At 44.8% G+C, this 24,022-nt stretch overlaps 2 protein-coding genes across 2 annotated transcripts in view; both read right to left on the bottom strand.

The window, feature by feature from the left end:
• LOC311244220 (calcium-responsive transactivator-like) overlaps positions 1 to 14,669 on the bottom strand; it is a gene marked incomplete at both ends in the record, with an annotated part of 47,900 nt that extends 33,231 nt beyond the window's left edge. The window contains 5 exons of the mRNA XM_084333626.1: positions 2,332 to 2,517; positions 7,458 to 7,593; positions 8,114 to 8,198; positions 8,310 to 8,386; positions 14,601 to 14,669. Of these exons, the coding sequence (XP_084189752.1) occupies positions 2,332 to 2,517; positions 7,458 to 7,593; positions 8,114 to 8,198; positions 8,310 to 8,386; positions 14,601 to 14,669 (553 nt within the window). The remainder of the gene's footprint in view (positions 1 to 2,331; positions 2,518 to 7,457; positions 7,594 to 8,113; positions 8,199 to 8,309; positions 8,387 to 14,600) is intronic.
• Positions 14,670 to 16,214: 1,545 nt separating this feature from the next.
• On the bottom strand, positions 16,215 to 22,603 carry lsm14b (LSM family member 14B; the record flags this gene model as incomplete). The annotated part of the gene is made up of 9 exons (XM_084333625.1): positions 16,215 to 16,243; positions 16,893 to 17,057; positions 17,381 to 17,534; positions 17,831 to 17,986; positions 18,073 to 18,174; positions 18,506 to 18,694; positions 19,150 to 19,279; positions 21,163 to 21,326; positions 22,483 to 22,603. The coding sequence occupies 8 exons, from the start codon at positions 22,601 to 22,603 to the stop codon at positions 16,895 to 16,897; spliced, it is 1,179 nt and encodes a 392-aa protein (XP_084189751.1). The 3' UTR covers positions 16,215 to 16,243; positions 16,893 to 16,894.
• Between the last annotated feature and the right edge of the window lie 1,419 nt (positions 22,604 to 24,022).

The following is a 24,022-nucleotide window of genomic DNA, read 5'->3' as shown; positions in this document are numbered from 1 at the left end:
CAAAGACTTCATTTCCTGCATTTGTACCCTTTAAATGCCAGTGTTTGTGATGGCATCACAAATTATTGTAAAAAAACAGGCTAGCATAATGTATGATTAGCCACAACACTGATTTTGATGGATTTTCAGTTTATTTTTTTAGGTTATCTAACTATTGCGCCGCTGGAACTAGAAACACTGGCCTGGCCTGCTTCTAAGTTCAGTGGCCTGACTGCATTAAAAAAATTATAATAATAAATAAAGATTTTTTTTTTGGAAATCTTTTCTTTGATATATTTTTTTGGAAATCATCTGGCTACCCCCCCATGGCGGCCCGCGACCCACTGCTCTAAAGGAGTGACACGTTTAAAATTTTTATCCACTTTTTCTCCCATTTTCAAATTTTTCTCCCATCCCAATTTCGTATCATCCAATTCAACCCTCCCCTGTCTCGAACGCTGTTTCTTGCCTCCCACAAGCCGGCTGCAATGTGGACTAAGTCATACATAGCATGAGTCCCCTCCGATACCCGAGGTAACAGCAGTCGAATCTTTTCACCTGCGCGGCGCGATCTTTCAGCGTCAGGGGTCTGCGCTTTGGAGGGGCGCCGCCCCCATCGCTTCCTGATTCTACTGCGCAGGCGCACCAACCGACCTGTAGGAGTCGCTGTCCACAACGCCCAATCCCCACCCATCAGTTTCCCACCCCCTAATACTGCCAATGTGTATTAGTACGGACGACCAGCTAAACTGAAAGCAATGTGGAGCGCTGGGCTCTAACAGGCGAACCCAGCGTCTCCAGTATTCGTGGTGAGCGCCTTGCCCACTGCACCACGTAGCCGCCCTGGAGTGACACGTTTTTAACTTGTGTGTGTTTATTCACTGTGTATTTTGAGGTAGCTCTCGTATGAAATGAGTAATGAGGGCCCATCATTTTTTCTGTTGATAACAGCTCAAATTGACGGGTGGCGTTCTCGTGTGTGAGAAAGTTTGGGATTCATTGAGAACACGCTTTTTAAAACAGGCGTAGACTCTGAATTCGCAATTGACATTGCTATTTATGTTAGCTTGCAAGCAAGGTACATAGCACATGGCAAGGGCTTTGCCCCTCTCTTTTTCATTCAGTCTGTGTATTTTTTCACGTGTTAATGTGAAAAGGCATGACTCGAAGTCATGCCTTTTCTTCCACTGTCCATCTTCACATCAACGTTAATTGACTTTCGCTCTACTGTATCTCTCCCGAGTCCCTCACTACCTGGCTCATTGCCTGGCTGTTATTCTGCATCTGAGTGCCATCTGTCATTCCATTCGCCGCCTCCGCTGTCAATCAGTTGTATCGCCTGGTCCCGCCTCCACCAATCACAAGTGGCAGCACGGCTCCATTGTGTGTGTGAGAGAGAGAGTCAGATAGTGAAACTCTGTCGCAGACAGTGAAATCCTGGTTGTTCCCCACCCATCTAGGTTATCTAACTATCGCGCCGCGCCGCCGCCACAACTAGAAACAATGGCCTGACAAAAAATAAATAAAAAAATAATAATAATTTTATTTTTATTTTATTTTTTTAATAATTTTTTCTTTTTTAATCTGTGCAGGCCAGGCCACCGGGAAAACTCCTGGTGCTCCCGATAACCAGTCCGGGCCTGCGTGTGACTACATAACGCCAATGCCCTCTAACCACACCCTGTGCATAACATTGAACATGGATGTGACAGAATGTGAATGTGAATTCTATTGTCCATTATTGTCCCCCACAACAGCACATTTAATACCATGGAAACACATTGTAAACTTTCATTGTAGCTTTCAAGTTTAACCAGTGCATTTCCATCCAAGTAGAAATGGTGTTTAATGACCACTCCCATTTGGCACAACAAATTATCATTATTTACCATTACTCTTTTGACACCTTGTCAAGCCAATGAAAAGGTCCAGCTGAGCAGTTCAACCATCCAGTATTCCATATCCTAGCTTAGTCACTCAACCATCTTTTACACACACAGAGAGAGAGAGAGAGAGAGAGAGAGAGAGAGAGAGAGAGAGAGAGAGAGAGAGAGAGAGAGAGAGAGAGAGAGAGAGAGAGAGAGAGAGAGAGCGAGAGGGAGAGGGAGAGAGAGGGAAGGAGCAAGAGAGATATAGAGAGGGAAGGAGAGAGACGGAGAGAGACAGAGAGAGAGAGAGAGAGAGAGAGAGAGAGAGAGAGAGAGACAGAGAGAGAGAGAGACAGACACGGAGAGAGAGACAGAGAGAGAGAGAGACAGAGAGAGAGAGCAGTCTTACTAAGTAAACATGCTTCAAGGGTCCATATTGCCAGACCAACGCAGCGTGAGGTGAGTGTGAGTCTTCACCACCTACCTTGTTGTTGTGCGGAGCGGTAGTTCCCTGCAGGCCTCTGGGGGACCATCATGCTGTTGTTCCCTTGGCTCCCTGGACCCGTCACGCCAGCCTGCTGCTGCCCCTGATAGTGTCCCTGTCCCCCCGCCTGGGCCGAGGAGGAGGAGTAGTGCGGCGCGGAGGACTGTTGCTGCTGCATCATGGAGACTGGATGGCCGGGATGAGGGACCGCAAGGGGAGAAGTTTCAAGTTCAAGTTTCTTTATTAGTTGTCATACAATAATACAGAATACTTTTATATGAAATGCTTTTTTCTGTTTTACTCCTGAGTGAGTGTGCTAGATAAAAAAAATAGATAAAGTATAAAATAGAAGTCAAAAGTACGTAAACAAGTGTAAACAAAAGTGTTCAATATACATATATACAATATACAATACAGAGTAGGGGGGAAAATGTGTAACTGAGTTACAATACAATATACAGTACAATGTAGAAATGGGATGAGGTACAACTTAGGGTAAGGTGCAATGAGGTATGTTGTAGTTCAAATCTCTTTACCAATAAATATAAAGTGTGTTAAAGTGTCTAAAGTGGGTAAAGTGGGTGCTACAGTGAGTGTTTATTTAAAGTGAATGTGTACTTGTGTGGATGTGTGTGCTGTGAGTGTAGTTGATGGTTTGTTATATAGTGTTATTGTCATTGAGCATCCTGATGGCCTGGGGATAGAAGCTGGGAGAGAATCTCACACGTTAAACACACAACCAGCCATGTCGCCCAACATCAGCTACACGCAAGCATTCGACAGCACACGCCACATTCCTCAGAACTGAGACGGGCAGGCAGAGAAGGAGGCAGAATTGAAGTGGGGGGAAAAGAAACAGATGCGAAAAGGGGGGCGGCCATGACAGTTCAAAGTACAAGAGTGGAAGAAGCTGAGGGTCTCTTAAAAATATATATTTCAAGATGCTCTGGAGTATAAATGCAAAATAAAAAAAATAATATATATTTTTTTTAAAAGCCAGTTGAGTGCATACACAACCAGGGAAGAGGCTGCATCTCAGGGGTCAAGGTTCAGAGGTCAGGAGAGGTTAGGAGGGAGGAGACAGGACACATCTTTGATGAACTGAATGTGTTTGTTTCAATGTGTCGCCGGTCATACTAATAAGAGGCGTGTGAGGGGGGGAGGGGGGGGGGCTGTTGAGCACTTTTAATGTTACTATATTTTGGACCACTTTGTCATCCATCTGCTTCCTGTCTGGATCAAAAGTCAGGTGAAAATGTCTCCTATACCAATGCATGAAGAGCCTTACTGTTACCATCACTCCCATCCTCTTGCATCTAGTAAGGGTCATATCATATCATCCTATCAAAGGGGCAAATACAGCATATTATAACTTTGATTATAGTTTGTGAAAATGATCAAATTGCAGTATTTTCTTTCCTCTTAACCCTTTCACTGCTGCACTACCAAACGGTTAACCCTTTCACTGCGACAATACACAGAAGCAGAGGTGCGTTGCTCGTGGGACGGCGTTGCACGACGTGCAACCAAGCTTTTGTGAGCAGAAGCGCGTGCACGCACATGCACGGATGTGCGCACGCATGCGTGTGCGCTCAAGGACGCGCTGCACTCGACTCGTCGCATGTACCTGGCTACCCCGCATAAGCATAACAATAGCGCATGGAATGCAACCCATTTCATGGTATTCCCATTTCCAGGTTTGGTGTGAACGGTGCTCTGCCTGAGTCTTTCACACCAAACCTGAGGGGGAGGGGGCAGGGAGCTCTGTGTCTATTCCATCCTATCCAACCACTACACTACAGTAAAATACTTATGCACAAAAGGCATTCCATGCAGCACTGCATAATGTGAAAGGGGATTCAGCGCCATGAATCAAATTATCACCAATAATTTTCAAGTAAACACAAGTTGTCTGATTATTTTAAGTTTGCTTTTGTGTTTGTGTGTAAAACTATTTATTTAATTGAATTAACTTAGGCCCCGTTTAGACGAGCGTTTTGTGAACAGAAACCGCAAAAGTCATCTTGCGGTTTCACTTTTAATTTTACGTTTAGACGAGCGTATTGGGATGGAATTCTGCGTGCAGACGACGCTGTAACGACTCGAGACGACGGAGCCCCACTGTCACACGATTGGCGCATATGTCACATGACGTGCTGTGAAGACCCGCCCTACTCTGCCTCTGATTCGCAGACTGTGGATGGGGAATGTGATTGCACCAAAGCAGAGTCACTCACAGACAGTGGGTCCACTCACGCCGCGGAACAGATTCTTGTGTATTTAACCCTTTCACTGCCACACGACAGCCGGAGGAGCGCTCGGCAGTAGAATTCTGCAGGGAGTAGGATTTTGCAGAACACCGGTTGTGTGATAGTAAAGGGTTAACCTTCTGTCGTGTGGCAGTGAAAGGGTTAAAAGTACTGCCAATGTAGCCTTCAGGTGATCTCCGTTGATATAGTCAGACATACTTGCTTTGTTTACGTCTCGGCTACTGGCGCATACCTGCTACATGTGACGTAAGCAGTACGCGCGACCAGAGCCGTGACAACCCTTTCGTCATCGTTTTAACAGATTTATACGGTTTGACAGTTTAGACGAAAGCGCAAAGCTTTTGCGTTTCTAGGAATTCCACCCTGGAAGGTAGTCTCACTTTTTTGCGGTTTCACCCCGTAAAAACGCCGTTTCCGTATAAACGAAAGGCACATCCGTAAAAATATTTTTACGGATTCACCTGCTAGTGTTTCCGTCTAAACGGGGCCTTAAACTAGAAAAGTAAATACAAACTAAATTAACAATGTAACTACAATTACATTTAAAACATTGTTTGTTTTTCCACCATATCTGTTGACAATATAATTTCTTTATATATTGAAGGCTACATTCTGTGCGCACGCAAGGGAACATTTATGCGCATGCGTCAATAAAACGCGTGCAACCAGAGTTGAAATCACCAACGCATGCCTGCACAGAAGGTTAACCCTTTCGCTGCCACACGGCAGCAGGTTAACCCTTTCACTGCCACACTACAGAAGGTTCTATATCATACTGGCTGCCGCTCAGCGTCATCTGCACTAACCTTCGTGCATATGCACAGAATAAAAATCCACAATGTACCTTTACATACCAACATTCGTCTGGCCACACCCCTATCCGCTACCTTCATAAGCAGGTGTGTGGTCACATACTCGCCTCCTTCTTCACTTTCACCACAAGGAAGTGCCTGTTGTATACATCACTTGACGAGGTTGTTTAAGCTGAAGAAAGTTGAGTTACGTGTTTACATTTTTTCTTGCTTTTTTCTTTCTCTCATAAATTTTAAAATAAAAAAGCTAAGTCATAATGTTTACCTCGGAGGGTCGCGCTAGCAACGTTACCCTTCACCAGCGGTTCTCCATTGCCTCCTCTGTCGTGCGTCTTGGAGCGGGGTTGAGGCCTCTTTCGTGGTCGGCAGCCGCGCCCGGTAGGCGTCCGATAGGTAGTTTGCCTCTCCAAGGAGCTGGTGCACCAGCGCCGTCTCCTGTGCGATGGCCTGGTTCCTGCTCTGGTTCCTTTGCCGCCGGAGAGTCGTCCGCTGTTGGGCGGCCGGCTCCTCTGGTGGCGGAGGATTTGAGACGCAAACTTTTTGCGTCGGCTCGCTCCCGTCGTAAGATGGTGGCTTGTAGACGCGAACGGCCTGGTTTTGGTGAGTTGCTGGAGCCGGATGAGGATGCGTCTGATTCTCCATGGCCAATGGAAACAGAGGACTACATGGTAGAAGCAGACGGGTTCTTATTTGACGCCCCGGTGGAGACATGTCCACCGCCCGTCCAGGTAACCTTGGGGTCCCTCATACGCGGATGTTGGGTTAGAACCTCCGACTCGGTGGCGGGATGCCCTGCTATCAGCCACATCAGAATGTGGCTCTGTAACCAGTAGTCTGCTGAATGTGAGGGACGCAAGCTCGGTGGGGGAAAGTGTGCAGGGGGAACTGCGTGCTTTGTTCCCTGAGTTCATGACGGCGGCGGCAGTCGCAAACGGTGTGCTGCTGCCGCAGCCACTGCCTGTTCCTGATGATCTCATAGGTCATCTATGGCAACGCCGTCCTGTGAGAGAGATGGGCGTTGTCTGTCCATTTTTCCCCTCGATGGAGGCCTACGTCCGTCAGGGACAGGTGGTCTCCCACATCATGGGCCTCACCCCCGCCTACGTGCGAGTCACGAGGGTGGTGGGTTTGGTAGACGGTATGAAGGAGGGGGTGCCTCGGCTTGATAGGCCGATGGCAGCTCTCCTTTGTCCTGAGGTGGTGTGGGAGCCGTTACGGAAGCCGGTTCCCCAAGGGAAATCGGCGAGGCGGTTGGCTTACTGGAGTGACCAGTCATTCATCTCTGCGACTCAATCTCTGGCTGCCACTTCTAACATCGCGCAGCTGGCGAGATTCATGTCCGGGATACTGACGGGCGGTACGGAGCTGACCGATTTGCAACATGATCAGCTCGCCCAGTCGGCAGGAGCCATCCTGCATCTGATCCAGCTGCAGGCTATCGCCGCTGGGAAAGTATGTGCCCTGGCCACTCTAGCCCAGCGCCACCTTTGGCTGGAGCAGGCGCGTGTGCCGGAAAGGAAGAGCCTCATTTCCCCCCGCCCGATGTCGCCGGTGGAGTCAGACAGCAGGCTCGTCGTCGGGTTTCCGCCGCCGTAGCCGCCGCTGCTACCACCGCCACTGCTGGACCTTCGGCAAAGAAGGCCAGGAGGAAAGAGGGCGCCTCCGCCACTGCAGCCGGCCCATCCACGCTCGGAGGTGACGGTAGGGATCGTCGTGACCAGCCTCCTATCCTTTACCGTCCCTCCGGGGCTCCCCGGGGTGGCAAGTCCCGAGCGGCTCGTGGCAGGCGTCGCTAAAAGTGACTTTTTTCCCTCTGTGGTCCCCCCTGTTCCCTTCAAAAGTCATAGATAGATAGATAGATAGATAGATAGATAGATAGATAGATAGATAGATAGATAGATAGATAGATAGATAGATAGATAGATAGATAGATAGATAGATAGATAGATAGATAGATAGATAGATAGATAGATAGATAGATAGATAGATAGATAGATAGATAGATGATTATATGTGCAGTCCATTGTTCATGGCGATCGCTCACCATTGCTCATCTGACCCTGCATCGTGGAGGTCGGGGGCAGGCCTTGAGCCATGCTGTCGTTGAGGTTGCTTTGAGGGGGGTGGCCCCCACTCTGCCCCATTCCTCCGGGACCCATAGACATGTTGGCAGTGGGAGGCTGGGGGGGGGGGGCAGGAGGAAGAGATGATGTGCACCGCAAATTAGAAAATATAATTTGAATGAAAGCTGTTTCAGTTAACTCTTTACATGAAGGATCTGCAGTGCAGCCTGCTAATCCATCATATCCCCGACACTGTTGTGATATAATAAGGAGCTGACTTACTGCCAGGCAGCAGCGACTGCATGTTAGATTAGATTAGATTCACTTTATTGTCATTATTACACAGTGCAAGACAGTGCGACAAAATTGTGTATGTCTAACCAGGATGTGACAATCAACAGTCAGTTGCAAATATAAGACACATATAAATAAAACTGTACAGTAAGGTGCAATGGCACAATGTGCAATGATGAGAATGCAAAATAATAATTAAAATAATCATTGAAATAAAGTCTACATAAATGATGGCTATATACACAGGTATACAGTGAGGTGCAGTGGGCTAAGTAGAGTTTTGATTCAGAAGTAGATGTTCAGAAGTAGATGTTCTGATTGATATAATAAGGAGCTGACTTACTGCCGGCAGCAGCGACTGCATGTTCTGATTGGAATCTGCTATCGTTGCCAAGTAGACGAGGTTTCTGTGCAGGATCTGCTGATACCTGGAAAACAACACACAGCAGCGCAGCTCGTCACACACCACTCAACAGATTTGCAGTCGCTACTAATTTAATTTATGACATATTCAAGCCTACAGAGAGAGTGACACTTACTGTGTGCATTCTGCAGCCTTCCCTTTGCTTTGGTAATCCATTATGCATTGTATTAGATGGTGGTTTTCATCCAGCATCTTTGGGGGACAAAAAAGGATGCCATCTCAGGTCACATAATGTGGAATAGGTTATAGCTTAGCATGGGTCGTTTTTATCAGTTGGGAGTGTGGCAGATATACCCAACGTGACCTCCTGGATCCTCGGAACTTGAACATCACTCCCCTCGACACACCCCCCGTAATGTTGAATAATCACTCGGTTGGTTTAGTAAACACTCTTTATTCAACATCAGGTATGGGTTGACTTGGAAAGCGACTGCATGCTTGGCCGGCTACTCTCGGGATGCCCCTGCGCAATGCTCCGTCCTGTTGTAGGCTGACTCGTATTCCACAGGTATACTGCACAGCGTCATCTAGTCCCTGATGTTACTAGACATAACAACATTACACAGGTATATACTGCACAGCGTCATCTAGTCCCTGATGTTACTAGACGTAACATTACATCTTCCCTCCTTTGAGTAGCTTAACCTGAGGGAAGTAAACCAATTAAATGATCTAGCAGTCCATGGAACATGACTACAATATTAACCTAAGCTATTTTAATTAACACATTATTCTTATTATTAACGTTAGTAAATGCTTTTAGAGTTTCTTTTCAAACCCTGTCACATGAACCTGAACTAGACTCCCGGGTCAGACTACCGGTTGCCCACATAGGTGCCGAGGATTATTCTGCCTCATTGGCAACCTACGCACTCACGATACAGTCTTTCAGGTTGTAACTGAGGGGTTACAAAACCCTGACTGTATTAAAGATTGTGATAGATTAAACCACTGCTAATTATGTACTTAGTATTACTTGCCAGACAGTACAACTAATTATGGCAGACACTCAGAATAACACGGCACGGTGACAAAGAAATATCATTGAGGGTATTTATTATTATGCAGCAAATTGTACAGAGATGAGAATTAAGGTTGCGCTTGTATGGCGAAGAATATGAATAAGTCAGTCAGTAGCAAACGTCAGTGGGAATAGAATAATTCCTACGATGGGGTACTAGACTAACGCCGCCTGGCGTAGGATAGCAATATATGGGGAAACGCTGGTACCGCTGGAGACAAGGGGTTTCCTCCCAGAGATGTAAGCTCTGGAGGGAAGAAGAATGTTCGGATACTCAGTCTGTTCAATTGAAGAAGAAGGGGGTTCGCGTACAGAATCCAGTCCTTGTAATCCAAATGCTCAGCAACAAAGCAATAACTGTAATCCAATTGCACGATAGCAATGACGATAGCCAGCTAGCTTCGGTCCACGAAGCCAGCCCGAAGTAGATCCTCAAGGTGGTTAAATCCAAACGACAGTGGGTATTAACGATGCTCTTCTCCAGGTAGTACGTTCCACAATCACTATAATCCAACCAAATACTGGTTCTGCAATCGCCGCCGTCGGTTCCAATATGCACATGTCCAGTAGGTTCTCCGACTAGGCCCTCCTTGTGTACTGGCACCAATGTATTTAGTCCACGCACACTGGCTAAGGTTCCACTAGCTAAACGAACGAACTGCTGGGTAATGCTGCACACGAACGAACTGCTGTTGGCACGATACACAATAAATAACGACTCTTTACTTCACATTAAGCTAAGTCGAACTTGACGTTACTGCATTAACTCTGACACTTTTACTATTCACTTCGCACGTGGTTCTCAACGCTCTGTTTAGACGAACTGCTTGACTTCACTGTTTTACCAAACGAACGCACACGATAAAACTGCTGAAACTGCTGCTGTTCGCACCTGCCGCGATATATATACTTAAGTGGCTTTCTAGTGCCAAACCTCAGTTCTCGTCTCGAATCAATGCGCCGTCTCCAGGCATGTTCCAACATGCCTGGACTCGCCTTTGAACCTGACTTTAGGGGCTCGCCGTCTGGCGCCGATAACGTTATCCAATGAGGAAAGTGAATATTACTGGGATTCAAACGCAGGCTTAAAGGGATATAACGTGTATATATAAATAATATACAAGGTATATAAAACAATAAATGTAGATTCTCAGCTTTTAATCTGGCCCTTCACAACACAGGTGAAAAAGTCTTTCAGATGTGATGGCTTTTTAACCACTCTGCCTCTGAACGTGGTGACCGTGGCTAGTGTCTGGATTGGTGTCACCGTCTCTTGCTGTCGTTCATCGGCTTGACTTTAGTGAAAGCCTCGTCTTGTGCCGGGCCCCACACCCATGCTGTGTCAGCTTTCAGTAGGTCATTGAGTGGGTGTGTGACATCTGCTAGGTTGGGCAGATAGCGTCCAAGATAGTGCACCATGCCCATGACCCGCTTCAGCTCTGTGGTGTTTCCAGGCGGCTGGAAGTTTCTTATGGCCCTCCACTTTTCCCCTGTCAGGCCTGACACCACGCTTGTCAACGATGTGGCCTAAAAACTGGACCTGTGACTGTCTCAGTTTGCATTTTTCTTTGTTGAGCTTCAATCCAGCATCGCTTAGCGTTTTCAGTACCGTCTTCAGGCGTTGCTCATGCTCCTCTGTGGTTTCTCCATAGACTACTATGTCGTCCATGAAGGCTGCTGCACCTGCGTGGTCCTTGAGAAGATTATTCATCTCCCTCTGAAAGATTTCTGGAGCGCTGGATATACCAAACGGAAGGCGGTGGAAGAAATATCTTCCGAATGGCGCGATGAACGTTGTTAATTTGGCACAGTCTTTTTCTAGAGGAATTTGCCAAAATCCTGTAGCAGCATCCAGCAGTGAGAACATGCTTGAACCGGCCAGCTTGGGGAGTATATCATCTAGAGTCGGTAAGATGTACTTCTCTCTCTGCACGGCTTCGTTGAGGCGATTCAGTCCCACACATATTCTCACTCTGCCATTCTTTCGTGGCACAACCACCATCGGGGCACACCATTCAGTTGGTTCTGTTATTTCCTCAATAACTCCACATTTGACCATCCGCTGAAGCTCCTCCTTCACTTTAGGGAGTAAGGGTACAGAGACTCTGCGAGATGTGTGGACAGAGTAGGGTACTGCACCTTCTCTCAGTTTTATTTTCACTGGAGTTGTTTTTAAAAGTCCCACTGACTCGCTGGGTACCACTGACATTTGTCACATTTTCCATTCTCTGTATGAGACCCATGGCTACTGACACTTCTCTGCTCAGTAGGTTGTTGACTGTGGGACCTACCACAACATGTATGTCGAAGCAGTACTCTGTCCCTTTGTGACAAGTGAATGTTTTGAACTTGCCTTTGTTAATTAGCCTGCCCCCTGGACCATCCAAAACAGTATGTGTATACACCAGCTTCGGCCTTGTCACCAATGCGTCATAGGTGTGTTGAGAAATAACACTGGTGTCAGCTCCACTGTCTATCTTAAACTCAACCTCACCTTCCCGGAGTTGCAGTTTTATTGGCCATGGCTTGTTATTAGAGTCCTGCACAGTGATAGAGCCCAAGAAATAACCATCAGGTTCGGTTTGCTCTTCTGCATGTACACATCACTGACTTGTAGAGTGCGACACACAGTAGTGGCCTCTCTTACCGCACTTACGACACTCCACTCTGCTTTCTCCGTGCTTCTGTGCACGCTGGTGGAACTTTGCTCGCTCGTGTATGACGTTAACTTCTCGGCACAAAATATTTGTCCAGTTTGTCCAGCACAATTGCATATACTTTTTCATCTCCGTCAGCTGTATAAACGATCGATTGGGCTTCACTTCCGAGCGCGTACAGCAGAGTGCACACTTGCACTTCTTCTTCCTCCTTGTCTAATTTTGTCGCGATTCTGTACCTGTGGAATCTGCGTTTCCATTCAGGCCACTGCTCCGGATGGCTGAAGTCCAAGCTGCTCGGTGGTGGGAACTTTGCCATGGTTGACTTCTGACACCATGTAATGTTGAATAATCACTCGGTTGGTTTAGTAAACACTCTTTATTCAACATCAGGTATGGGTTGACTTTAGCCCCTTTCGTGACTGCGATGCAAGCCAGGGGCTTGAATATGGCTCCCACGTTACTAGCCATGTTAATGTGCACCTCAAGCACTGCTTAAAAGCGAGCGGTGGGTCCAAAATATATCACATAGACATTTCAAAGGTACCCAGCGTTCCATTAGGGTTTCACACACACGCGGCGGGGTTTGAAAGCTCGGCGTTGCTAATAAACATTTTAAATATATTTTATAAACTGGTCAACACTGCATTAATTATTTCCGGTGTTGGGTGCATGATGCGCATGCGCTGTGATGGCACACCAGGCAGCCAAATACGGAAATACAGCCGTTTTGAGCAGTGTTGACCAGTTTATAAAAATTATTTAAAATGTTTATTAGCAACGCCGAGCTTTCAAACCCCGCCGCGTGTGTGTGAAACCCTAATGGAACGCTGGGTACCTTTGAAATGTCTATGTGATATATTTTGGACCCACCGCTCGCTTTTAAGCAGTGCTTGATGTGCACATTAACATGGCTAGTAACGTGGGAGCCATATTCAAGACCCTGGCTTGCATCGCAGTCACGAAAGGGGCTAGGGTTGACTTGGAACACGACTGCATGCTTGGCCGGCTACTCTCGGGATGCCCACCCACCCAACCACCTCCAATGTACAGTCCCCCCCCACCTACCCAACCTCCTCCAATGTACAGTTTCTACGTCAAATGTATATACTCTCTTTTCTGGACTCTTCTTGTATCACAAACAGTACTGTATTTGCAAATCTGGTATGTCATAAATGTATAGATGTAGCAGTACTGTCTATCTGTATGTCATGTATGTCATGTTATGTTATGATGAATTGAAAATGGGGGACCCTGATGTAAACAAGACGAAAGTCTTTCTCTGGTCTGCATCCCCTTAACAATTGTATGTATTGAGCTGTACTGTACTGTACGTACCCATTCTGCAATCTGTTAAATAAAGTTTTCAATCAATCAATGCCCCTGCGCATGCTCCGTCCCCTTGTAGGGTGACTCGTATTACACAGGTATATACTGCACAGCGTCATCTAGTCCCTGATGTTACTAGACATAATAACATTACACAGGTATATACTGCACAGCGTCATCTAGTCCCTGATGTTACTAGACATAATAACATTACACGGGTATATACTGCACAGCGTCATCTAGTCCCTGATGTTACTAGACATAATAACATTACACAGGTATATACTGCACAGCGTCATCTAGTCCCTGATGTTACTAGACATAATAACATTACACAGGTATATACTGCACAGCGTCATCTAGTCCCTGATGTTACTAGACATAATAACATTACACCCCCACCCTCTCTGCCTCTACTCCGTGTATAATATCTGGGTCAGATGTTTGTTTTTCTTTGAGTAGGCGGCCGGTTACTGAACTTTAAAAACACATACTGGTTTGGGAAAATCACTAGACATGGACACTTACCGCGGAGAGATCCCTTTGAAGCCACGTGGCTCTGACTGTCAAGGATGTAAAAATACGGTGTTTGGCAGTATATGTGGATCAGGATTGTCCCGAGTTGCTCTCCAACCATCATGGTGCACGACCCCCGTCTGTCTGAATGTTCATTGGACGCTTCTGGGCTATTTGTCACAATGCGAGTTTATCAATATTTAAAAGATAAAAAAAGGGACATCGCTTGTATCCACGTGACAGGGACACGTTACAAATATAATCAATCGCATTCAAATGTCCCATTAATAAGTTAATTAAAATGCCATTCTTTTAAAATATAACGATGTATGTTGTGTACGTCATGTCACTATGAATTGAAAATGTGGGGATTGATTGAAAACTTTATTTGGTTCCAATACAGCACAGCTCAATACAATTGTTAAGGGGATGCAGACCAGAGAAAGACTTGTCTTGTTTACATCAGGGTCCCCCATTTTCTATTCATCATAACATGACATACATTACAGATACAGTACTGCTACATCTATACATTTATGACATCTGGGATCCTGATGTATTAGACAAACGTCTTTCTCTGGTCTGCATCCCCTTAACAATTGTGTGTATTGAGCCGTACTGTATTGTACCCATTCTGCAATCTGTTAAATAAAGTTTTCATTCATTCATTCAACCGACAAAAGCATCCGTCATTATTAATAAGGAATAACAGCTACAAAGCCCTATAAGGAATGACCGGCCAGTTAGTTTTTATTAGGGATGATCCGATGAATCACCATCGCTTTTACAAGACCAGTTGCCATTCATTCTGATGTGCACCACGGCAGGAATAATAAAACATCTATTCATCATCATAATAATAACCACCCGACAGATGATTTACCTTTTGAATGGTCTGCTGCGTCGCCTCCCCTTTACTCCTGGGGCGCGCCGAGGAACACGCCACCGACATGTTGTCATGTGGGAAATAAAAAAACGGTTATTTTTATTCTAATATTATCTCGTGCACAACCCTCTTATTAGGCTACATCGTTTCACCATTATTGTGAAGTAGGGGTGGTGAGAACGTGTGTCGATACAAGACAACAACCTGGAAGGCATGAGATTCTCATCTTAATGCGGTCGATGTTATAACTTTGATGCAACCTTTTAGTTAGTTTCCGCTTGGAAATATTTCCATAATATTTTAAATTAGTTCTCGCTAGATAAGAAAGGAAAACACCCCTCCACCTAATTTTTTGGTATCGCCCGACCAGTGAGTAGCCGACCACTCGTCTCACTTTGGAGGGGTGTCATTTGGTTCACGAGAGCAAATAGGTCTACACACAGCGCATGCGCGGGCCAATGATGGATCTAGTTGTAACAAAAGTAGATTTATCAAAGTCAAATGACTCATTCATACGAGACTACACTGTTTAACTTCATTGTTACCTTGTATAGTAATATAGTTTAGCATAGGATTGTATAGCATACACTGTAAAAAAAAAAAAAAAAAAAAACAGGAAATTCACTGTATTATTTTACAGATTACCTTTGTTTTTCTACTTTAATTGTAAATACCATAAAAATACAGTAAATTACATTTAATAAAAATATTAACCATTTTGTAATCTGTAAATGTATTTGATTTGACTGTAATTTGACAGTAAGTATTTGGAAACCATTGATGCCAGACATTTAGTTTTCTTGCAGCTTTTTTTCTTACAGTGTAGATTATAGGAGTATAGATAGCATAGGGTACCATAGTAAGGTTATATTGTATAGGATTATTTAAAGTCCATTTGTTGTATTGCACACTACTACGGTTGAGGAGCCAAGGAAAACAAGAATCTCATGTTTTCGGAATGTATGTACATTTTAAAAGCTGTGACAATAAAGGAATCTGAACTACTGATGCAAGTTGACCCGAAATGATCAGTTATTGGTGATGTGCGTCTCCCGAGTCCTAATGTCCCGCAAATAGTCGTTAAGCAGGTAGCTGAAACAAGTAGCTCATCACCTGTATGGCACAGTATAGGTTACCCTTACAAGTCATCACGTTCCAATAGTTTCATCAATTTGGAATAAATAAAACGACACAATTACATTATCAACACCCCCATGTTTATTTATGTTAACAGTATTTTCACTGTATTTCTTTCAAATGACAGAAAACAAAATACATGGGGAATTCAGTCTTCCATTAAGTTCATTTTAAATATTAATATTTACAATTCACAAACAAATGTTTTCTTTAACTGAATCTTGAATAATCCAAATGTATAGCAGCAAAGACACCAATTCGTATGCAACCTAAATCTAACCCTGTTGAAAAAATCAAATGTAAAAGCTTTGTCAGGTCAATTATCCTGAAAACAAAAGAAATAAAAGCAACTTATTTATCCAATTTGCTTCAAAAGTCAAGATAAATTATTCTTATTACATGCCAAATTTTGATGGCTTGAAAAAAAGAAAAAAAAGCATAAACTATTCTGATCAAAGTATACACAGGACCCTCTTGTAGAGCGCACACTCCATCCTGAAGACCTGGAGACCAAACAGAAACACCAGCGTTATATGTAGAGGCCCTGCCTGATATCCTACAGTGTAGCCACAACCACCAACTCCAATAAGAATGTACACTGGGATCTACTATACATGCCAACTATACTAAAGACCCAAGTCTGCAGAACATCACAATTTCAACACATTTTAACTGCACATTGCACCAAGTGAGTTAGTTGAAGAGGCGAGCCAATTAGTGAAATCAGCTGGTGTTCACTCTGACTGTCTATTCTTCTGATAGCAGGTCCCCGCTTTCTAGTCTGGCACAAGGACCAATCAGCATGGGTGTGGGCGGGTTCATTTTCCATTGATGGGGATTTGATTGGCTGTTTTTAAATAAATTGCGGCCGCAGGATTAATAACGTTAACGTTAGTTCGGCCAGAGAAACAAATATACTATAATTAAACATTTTGGACCTGCAATATTTGTACTTTGTAGGTCTGCATTTTAAATGAGTAAAAAGTATGTTTTTTTCCTCTGAAATGTAATTGAGTAAAAGTACAAGTATACTAACCTAATAATACTCGAGTAAAGTACAAATCCCCCAAAAACAGTGCTTAAGTATTGTAACAAAGTACTCGTATAGTGCAGCAGCTTTCAGGAGCTATGGACCATCTCGTATATACAGACCTTCACAGCCGCCCGCTCCCGGCTCTCTGGGGGGGTACGCGCTGTGCGACCGGGTGCCCTCGCCGTCCACGGTACCCTCCGCGGAACCCGCGGCCCCTCAGGAACCGACCCGGAACGCCGAAGGTCTCCACGTTCAGCTTCCGCTCCTGTGCCCAGGTGGTTCGTCTAAGAGAGTTGGAAATATAAACGGAACAACTAAGCACATTGTGTTACATATTAACCCTTTAACCACCGCACTATCAAAACGTTTAACCCTTTCACTGCGACAATACACAGAAGGTTAACCATTTCACTGCCACACTACAGAAGGCTAACCCTTTACCATCACACTACCGACTGTTAACCATCAGTAGTGTGATAGTAAAGGGTTAACCTTCTGTAGTGTGGCAGTGAAAGGGTTCATCATAATACATTACATTGAGGATAATTAAAGAGGAGATAACAAAAAGCACAAGTGTTTGAACACGGGGCTACTGGCGGACGTTTACCTGGATATATTATCCGAGGAGATGTTATCAAAGAAGGACTTTGCTTTGTCATAGTAGCACTTTGGCCCAAATACATCATCCTCTGCATTCTTCTCAGGGGTTGGTGAATCTCCTCCTTGTTCTCCATTTTCTGCCTCCTCTTCCTCCTTTCCCTCTAGAAATGGAAAAAGGATACACGCCCCCACAACCCCCAATAATTGTTTAATCATGAAATGGTGGGAGTGTAGCAGCACAAAACGCTAATCCAACTGAAAGCTATTCATAGTATTCAATTGCAGACATTTTGGTTGGTAAACATGGATGATTGTAATAGAATAATAACGGGCACATAGAGGCTGGAAGTGGCAGGGCTAATGGTTATGCTCACGTGCCTGGTTCTCTAATAACCATGTTGTGAGAGTGCTTAAATTACCAGTGTGTGTCGATATTGCGGCTCTTGCAAAAACACACCTTTCAGCTTGTCCTGCATCTCCCTCTCCAGCTCTTCCTTGATGAACTGGGCGTTTGCAGAATCAAAGTCAAAGTCGGTCTCAAACTTTAGGGTGCTGGGTTTGGAGTTTTCCACCATGAGCCGGCCCCTGCTGCGGTTCCTAGGCCTCCGGGCCCCTGAGGAGGGGAGCAGATCTGCCTGGTTATCTCAGTGTAACCTGAAGTTCCACAGTCGGGAGTAAGATACATCTACAAGCGGTTACCTTGTCGTCTGCGTGGGGGCGGCGGCTTGTTCTCGTCGTTTATGTCGCTCTGGGTCCTCGGCTGCTGCAGTGCATTGGACCCACTTGGGGTCAACTTCGTTTCTTGTAGGTAAAAAATGCATTCAAATTAACAAAATCGTACAAAATAGGGACACATTTCAAAAACATCTTTTGCGCAAGCAATACAATTTACCTCAGAGCAAATAGGAAAATGCAACAAATGTGTGCATACATTTCCATTTTGCCCCCAATCCCTTTGCCACCCTGCATGCTGACTACCCCGGCCCAGGGGCCCTCTCCCTTTGCCACCCTGCATGCCACACACACAATTGTTAAGGCCGGGGATGCAGACCAGAGAAAGACTTTAGTCTCGTTTACATCAGGGTCCCCCATTTTTTATTCATCAATTCATCCGATATTCATTCATGCTTACTGGGGGGGCCAGGGGCCCTCTTGGTCTGCGAGCTCCCTCGCCGGGCCCTCGGAGGCCTCCTGTTCTCCCACTGCTGGTCCTGGGGAGCGCTCAGACCCTTCTTCTGCCCATACTTCTCCGTAGGTACAGTCTGTACAGCCTGCTCCACCATGGGGCCCCTTCGAACAGGGGGCCCGTGAGGTCCAGGCCCTGCAGAGACCAAACTTAAAGTTAGTATCGTCATTGGTATGTTTTAAAGTAATACATCAATTAAAGCACTTTACTGCTACATTTGCACTCTGGTTGGATGCCAAACCTCTTTTTTTTGTTGTACTGTACTTGTGCTGTATAATGACAATACATTTGAATCTAATAAATCGAGTACCTCCGATGAAGAACCATGGAACTTTGCTTAAGGAACCATATTTACAAACGTCCTATTATCAAAAGACGGCTAATTAAGAGTCGTGTTCATTCATAGTTTTAGACAGTAGAGGTCGAGTACTTTCTTGTGATGCATCACATTCACACTTCAAGAGATGGACTGACTTTACCTCTTTACGTGGTTCTCCAGTGCAATGGTTCCATTATTAGGATATGGTCAGATTTGTACACGCGATTATTAAAGTACAAATCTGTGCAGAGTGGGCTTTTCTTATACTTACCAAGACCGAGAGCTGCAGCGTACTGCTGGTTGAGGAGAGAGCTGGCAGCCAGCTGGTTATAAGAGGGCATTCTCATGGGACTGTAGGCTCCTTGGGCAGAGTAGAATCCTAATGAATTCCCAAAAGAAGACTGGACAAAAATGCAAACGTTATTTTTTTTTAATGTAACCTTTAATTTATCCATGCAAGCAATTAAGAACAAATTCTTATATACAAAAGCAGCCTGTCCAAAAAGCAAAGGCCTTTTGAGGGAAGGGGGGGGGGGGGCTGTAACAAAAACAAGGTTATGTACATGCATACAAATAAATAAAATACAATATGACAGTAGCAATAGTATACAAGGAGAACAATAAATAAGGGAGAGAGAAGGAAAGGGAGAGAGGGAAAAAGAGAAAGGAAGAGTGAGAACCAGAGGGAGAGAGAGGGAGGGAGAGTGAGAAAGAGAAGGGGGGAGGGAGGGCGGTAGGTGAGGGGGCTCAGGGGGAGGAGAGAAGAGTCTGAGGGCTATGCGTGCGATTGGGAGGCAGTCAGCAGGTGCAACAGTCTGTTCAAATCTGTTTCAGATTTTGTTTAAAAGCAGTGAGCGATGTTTGATTGATTGAAAACTTTATTAACAGATTGCAGAATGGGTACAGTACAGTACAGCTCAATACATACAATTGTTAAGGGGATGCAGACCAGAGAAAGACTTTCGTCTTGTTTACATCAGGGTCCCCCATTTTCAATTCATCATAACATATATGACATGACATGACATACAGATAGACAGTACTGCTACATCTATACAGTACTGTTTGTGATACGAAAAGAGTCCAGAAAAGCGAGTATATACATTTGACATAGAAGCTGTACATTGGAGGTTGGGTAGGTGGGGGGGGGGGGGGGGGGCTGTACATTAGAGGTAGTTGGGTGGGTGGGTGGGGGGAGGTTGGGTAGGAGGGGTGGGTGGGAGACACTGTACAACTGAACAAGCAAAACTGTATATTGGAATATTGACAAGACCATACTTGGTCATTTACTGTACATTTGGGGGGGGGGGGGGGGGGGGGGGGTGTTGGGACATTTACAGGGGCCAGTTTCAAATTGCAGTCTCCCGTAGGTGTTCTTTGAGTGTTTTTGAAGGTGGGTAGTGATTCACATTCCTTTACAGCTTTGGGTAGGGTGTTCCACATTGATGTGGCATAATAGCGAAACGTGTTTAGTCCCTTGTTTGAGCCGAATCTGGGTTTAACATGATTTGTGGAGCTCCCTCTGGTGTTGTGATCGTGGTATTCACTGAACTTTGGGAAGTATTTTGACATGTACATGGGTACCTTAGTCGTGTAGTGTATCTTGTAGACCAGGCCCATTGCAAGTTGCTGTACTCTGTCGTCTACTCTAAGCCATCCTAGGTTGTCAAAGTGGGCAGGGGTGAGGTGGGTTCTAGGAGTCAGGTCAAGCAGTAGTCTGACCAGTTTGTTTTGAGATGTTTGTAATTTTGTTTTTAGCGCCTTTGAGGTGCTTTGGTACCATGAGGTGCAAGCATAGTCGTAGTACCCTTGAATGAGTGCTCCTGCCAGAGTCTTCAGGGTATTCTTGTTTACCAGTGAGGAGATCCGGTACAAGAATCGTGTTCGTTGGTTGACTTTTTTTATTACATTGGATGCCATTTTGTCACAGGAAAGATTTGCCTCTAGGATGGAACCCAGGTAGGTAATATCTTCTTTCCTTGTGACAATATTGTCACCCACTGTAACTGAGAAGCCGTCGGTCTTGCTGAGTTTGTTATTTGAACCGAAGAGAATGGACTCTGTTTTGTAATGATAGTTTGTCATCAGCGAGCCATATGCAGATTTTGCCTAGTTCTGAGCTGAGGGTTTTCTCAACCTGTAACTTGTTCTTGTCAGAGAGGGCAATCAGTTTAAGGGTGTTTTGTAATGTGTTCCAGTGATGCAGCAGACTGGTCACATTAAACCTATGACCTGCATGTGATGGAATGTCTATCGCAGGGTGGGGTGAGTGATTATACTGCACCTGCACAATGGCTGGATCCTGGGGGAGGCCATGGTGAGGTTTTGGAGGCTCGCACAATGTGATGTCTTTGATGTCACTTCCCCTGAAGATGATGTACTCGTAGACATCATCTTTGGGTGGCGTCGGCCGATCCGTGGGTCGCCCTTCCGTTCCAAAACACTTCACTGTCGAGGAAAAGCACATCTTACCAAAAGCCAGGGCATAGATATCCCAGAATACATGCTACCTATAGTACCTACACACTATACTGTACTTCATTTGTACTTTTGTACTCATTTGTATATTTTGTATAGTGTTTGGTCTTTATTCCTTTTACTATATGAAGCACAATCTCAGGACTGGGGGCTCATGCCGAACCAAGCATTTCACTGTAATGTACATGCACCTTATGTGACAAATAAAACAACTTGAAACTAGTGATTTCAGCTATACACTGTAAACTGGGATTGAGGTTAATTAATATTTATTAGTAACCTATAAATAAAAAATACGTTTGAAATCGAATAGAGCTAAATTCAATGAATTTGAACCATTTATTTAATTGCATTTACACCGTTTTAGTGTATTAAAACTGATAGTAAGTAAGTGACCAGATGACGCTCAGTTTTTACAATGTGTAGGCCATTGGGACTGTAGGTCTTAGCCTTTAAACATGACTAGATATGTAGCGGTCCTTAGCGGAGACCAGCGCCTTCTAAAAGATTTATATTATATGGCTCTGGCCTGGCCCCTTCCGTGACTGATGCACCGCGTGAATCCACTGTCACTTGCTCCTCAATACGAAACCAACCTAGATTTACCCTGAAGGACTGGTTCTGGCCGAACCGTTCGTTATACAAATATCACAGACATTTCAAAGGTACTCACAGTTGCACGATGGTTTCGGACAGATACGGGATGGTTTGAAAGCTCGGCGTTGCTAATAAACATTTTAAATAAGTTTATAAACTGGTCAACACTGCATTATTTCCGGCGTGGGTGCATGATGCGCATGCGCTGTGATCACAACCAGGCAGCCAACGCCGGAAATAATGCCGTTTTGAGCAGTTTATAAAGATTATTTAAAATGATTAGCAACGCCGAGCTTTCAACCCATCCCGTATCTCTGTCCGAAGACCTCGTGCAACCGTGAGTACCTTTGAAATGTCTGTGATACTTGTATAACGAACGGTTCGGCCAGAACCAGTCCTTCAGGGTAAATAGGTTGGTTTCGTATTGAGGAGCAGGTGACCGTGGATTCACTCGGTGCAGCACAGTCACCACACTGGCTCCGCTGGCCGAGACGCGCCCCCGGGCCTGCAGCGTGCAGCTCCCACTCACCCTTCGCCAACACCACCGTAGAGTTCGCCGTGTCGATGGTGTATAAGATTCCCTCATAGCGGTTCTGAGCTTTTGAAATTAAGCCTATTTTGCTGCCGATGTAAGGCGTGCTTCCGCTCATGGCTGGTGATGACGGAGCGGTGATCGATATCTAGATTGTTGTGTAAAGAAGGTTCAGGAAACTCTCAGGTGTCGGTCAGCAAGCAGCACGCCTGCAGAAACCGGGAGGCATTTATAGAATACCGCAGGTGAACGGCCCTGTCCATTTAGTCTGACGCAGCTGATCATCATAAATGTGATTATATGCCAATAAGATCTGGCGTGCCGCGTGAGCGAGAGGACGCCTAATAATAATAATAATAATAAGTATAGCCTCATCAGTTCACAAACTTGATGTAGGCTTCATGTCAAGTCAAGTCAAATGTATTTGGTATAGCCCCAAATCACAACAATACGACGACAGGCTTCAAGTAACAACATCACAATAGATCCACAATAAAAAAAAATAAAAACACCATCAAATCCACAATTTTACAACATCCCCAGATTTTCCCCAATGAAGATAAGGAACAACTCCATGTAACCTATAGCAATAAGGGGGGAAAAGGGAGATAAACAGATGGGCAGTTCAGAGGGGGTCCCCCATGAATTGAAAACGTTTTCATTCATTCATTCATGAGTGTCGGCGATAGCTTTGCTATGGATGATAGACGGAATGATAAATAATAGAACAGGGAAATCATTGGTATGTATATGTATAATGTCTTAAGACAGTTAACTTTTAATTGCTATTTAAAATTTGCCCACTGTATTTTGCACTGTCCAATTTTCCACCTTGTATAGACAATAAAGTTCTTATTATATTTCCCTATAACAGTCTGAAGTGAACTCATTGGAATAGCATTCAGTACTCATCGTACATTGTGTTTTATTGTGGATTTTCCCTTTAGGAAATCACAATCCTGAAGAAGACATTTACACTTTCACTGCCCCACTACCAAAACGGTTAACCCTTTCACTGCCACACTACAGAAGGTTAACCCTTTCACTGCCACACTACAGAAGGTCAACCATTTCACTGCCACACTACAGAAGGTTAACCCTTTCACTGCCACACTACAGAAGGTCAACCCTTTCACTGCCACACTACAGAAGGTTAACCCTTTCACTGCCACACTCCAGAAGGTTAACCCTTTCACTGCCACATTACAGAAGGTCAACCCTTTCACTGCCACACTACATAATGTCAACCCTTTCACTACCACACTACAGAAGGTTAACCCTTTCACTGCCACACTATAGAAGGTAACCCTTTCACTACCACACAACAGCCGGTTAACCCTTTCCCTGCCTCACAACCGAATGATGTGTGATCCCATCATGAACATTATGATGGGAGTATGGGACATAGAAATAATAACAAACATCACAAAACAAACTAGTCAGACTATACTTGACCTTACCCCTAGAACCCACCTCACCCCTGCCCACTTTGACAACCTAGGATGGCTTAGAGTAGACGACAGAGTACAGCAACTTG

Source organism: Notolepis coatsorum (genome assembly GCF_963971535.1).
Source record: "Notolepis coatsorum genome assembly, chromosome: 17".
NCBI classification, from domain to species: Eukaryota; Metazoa; Chordata; class Actinopteri; order Aulopiformes; family Paralepididae; genus Notolepis; species Notolepis coatsorum.
This window is presented reverse-complemented; position numbering and strand designations above follow the sequence as displayed.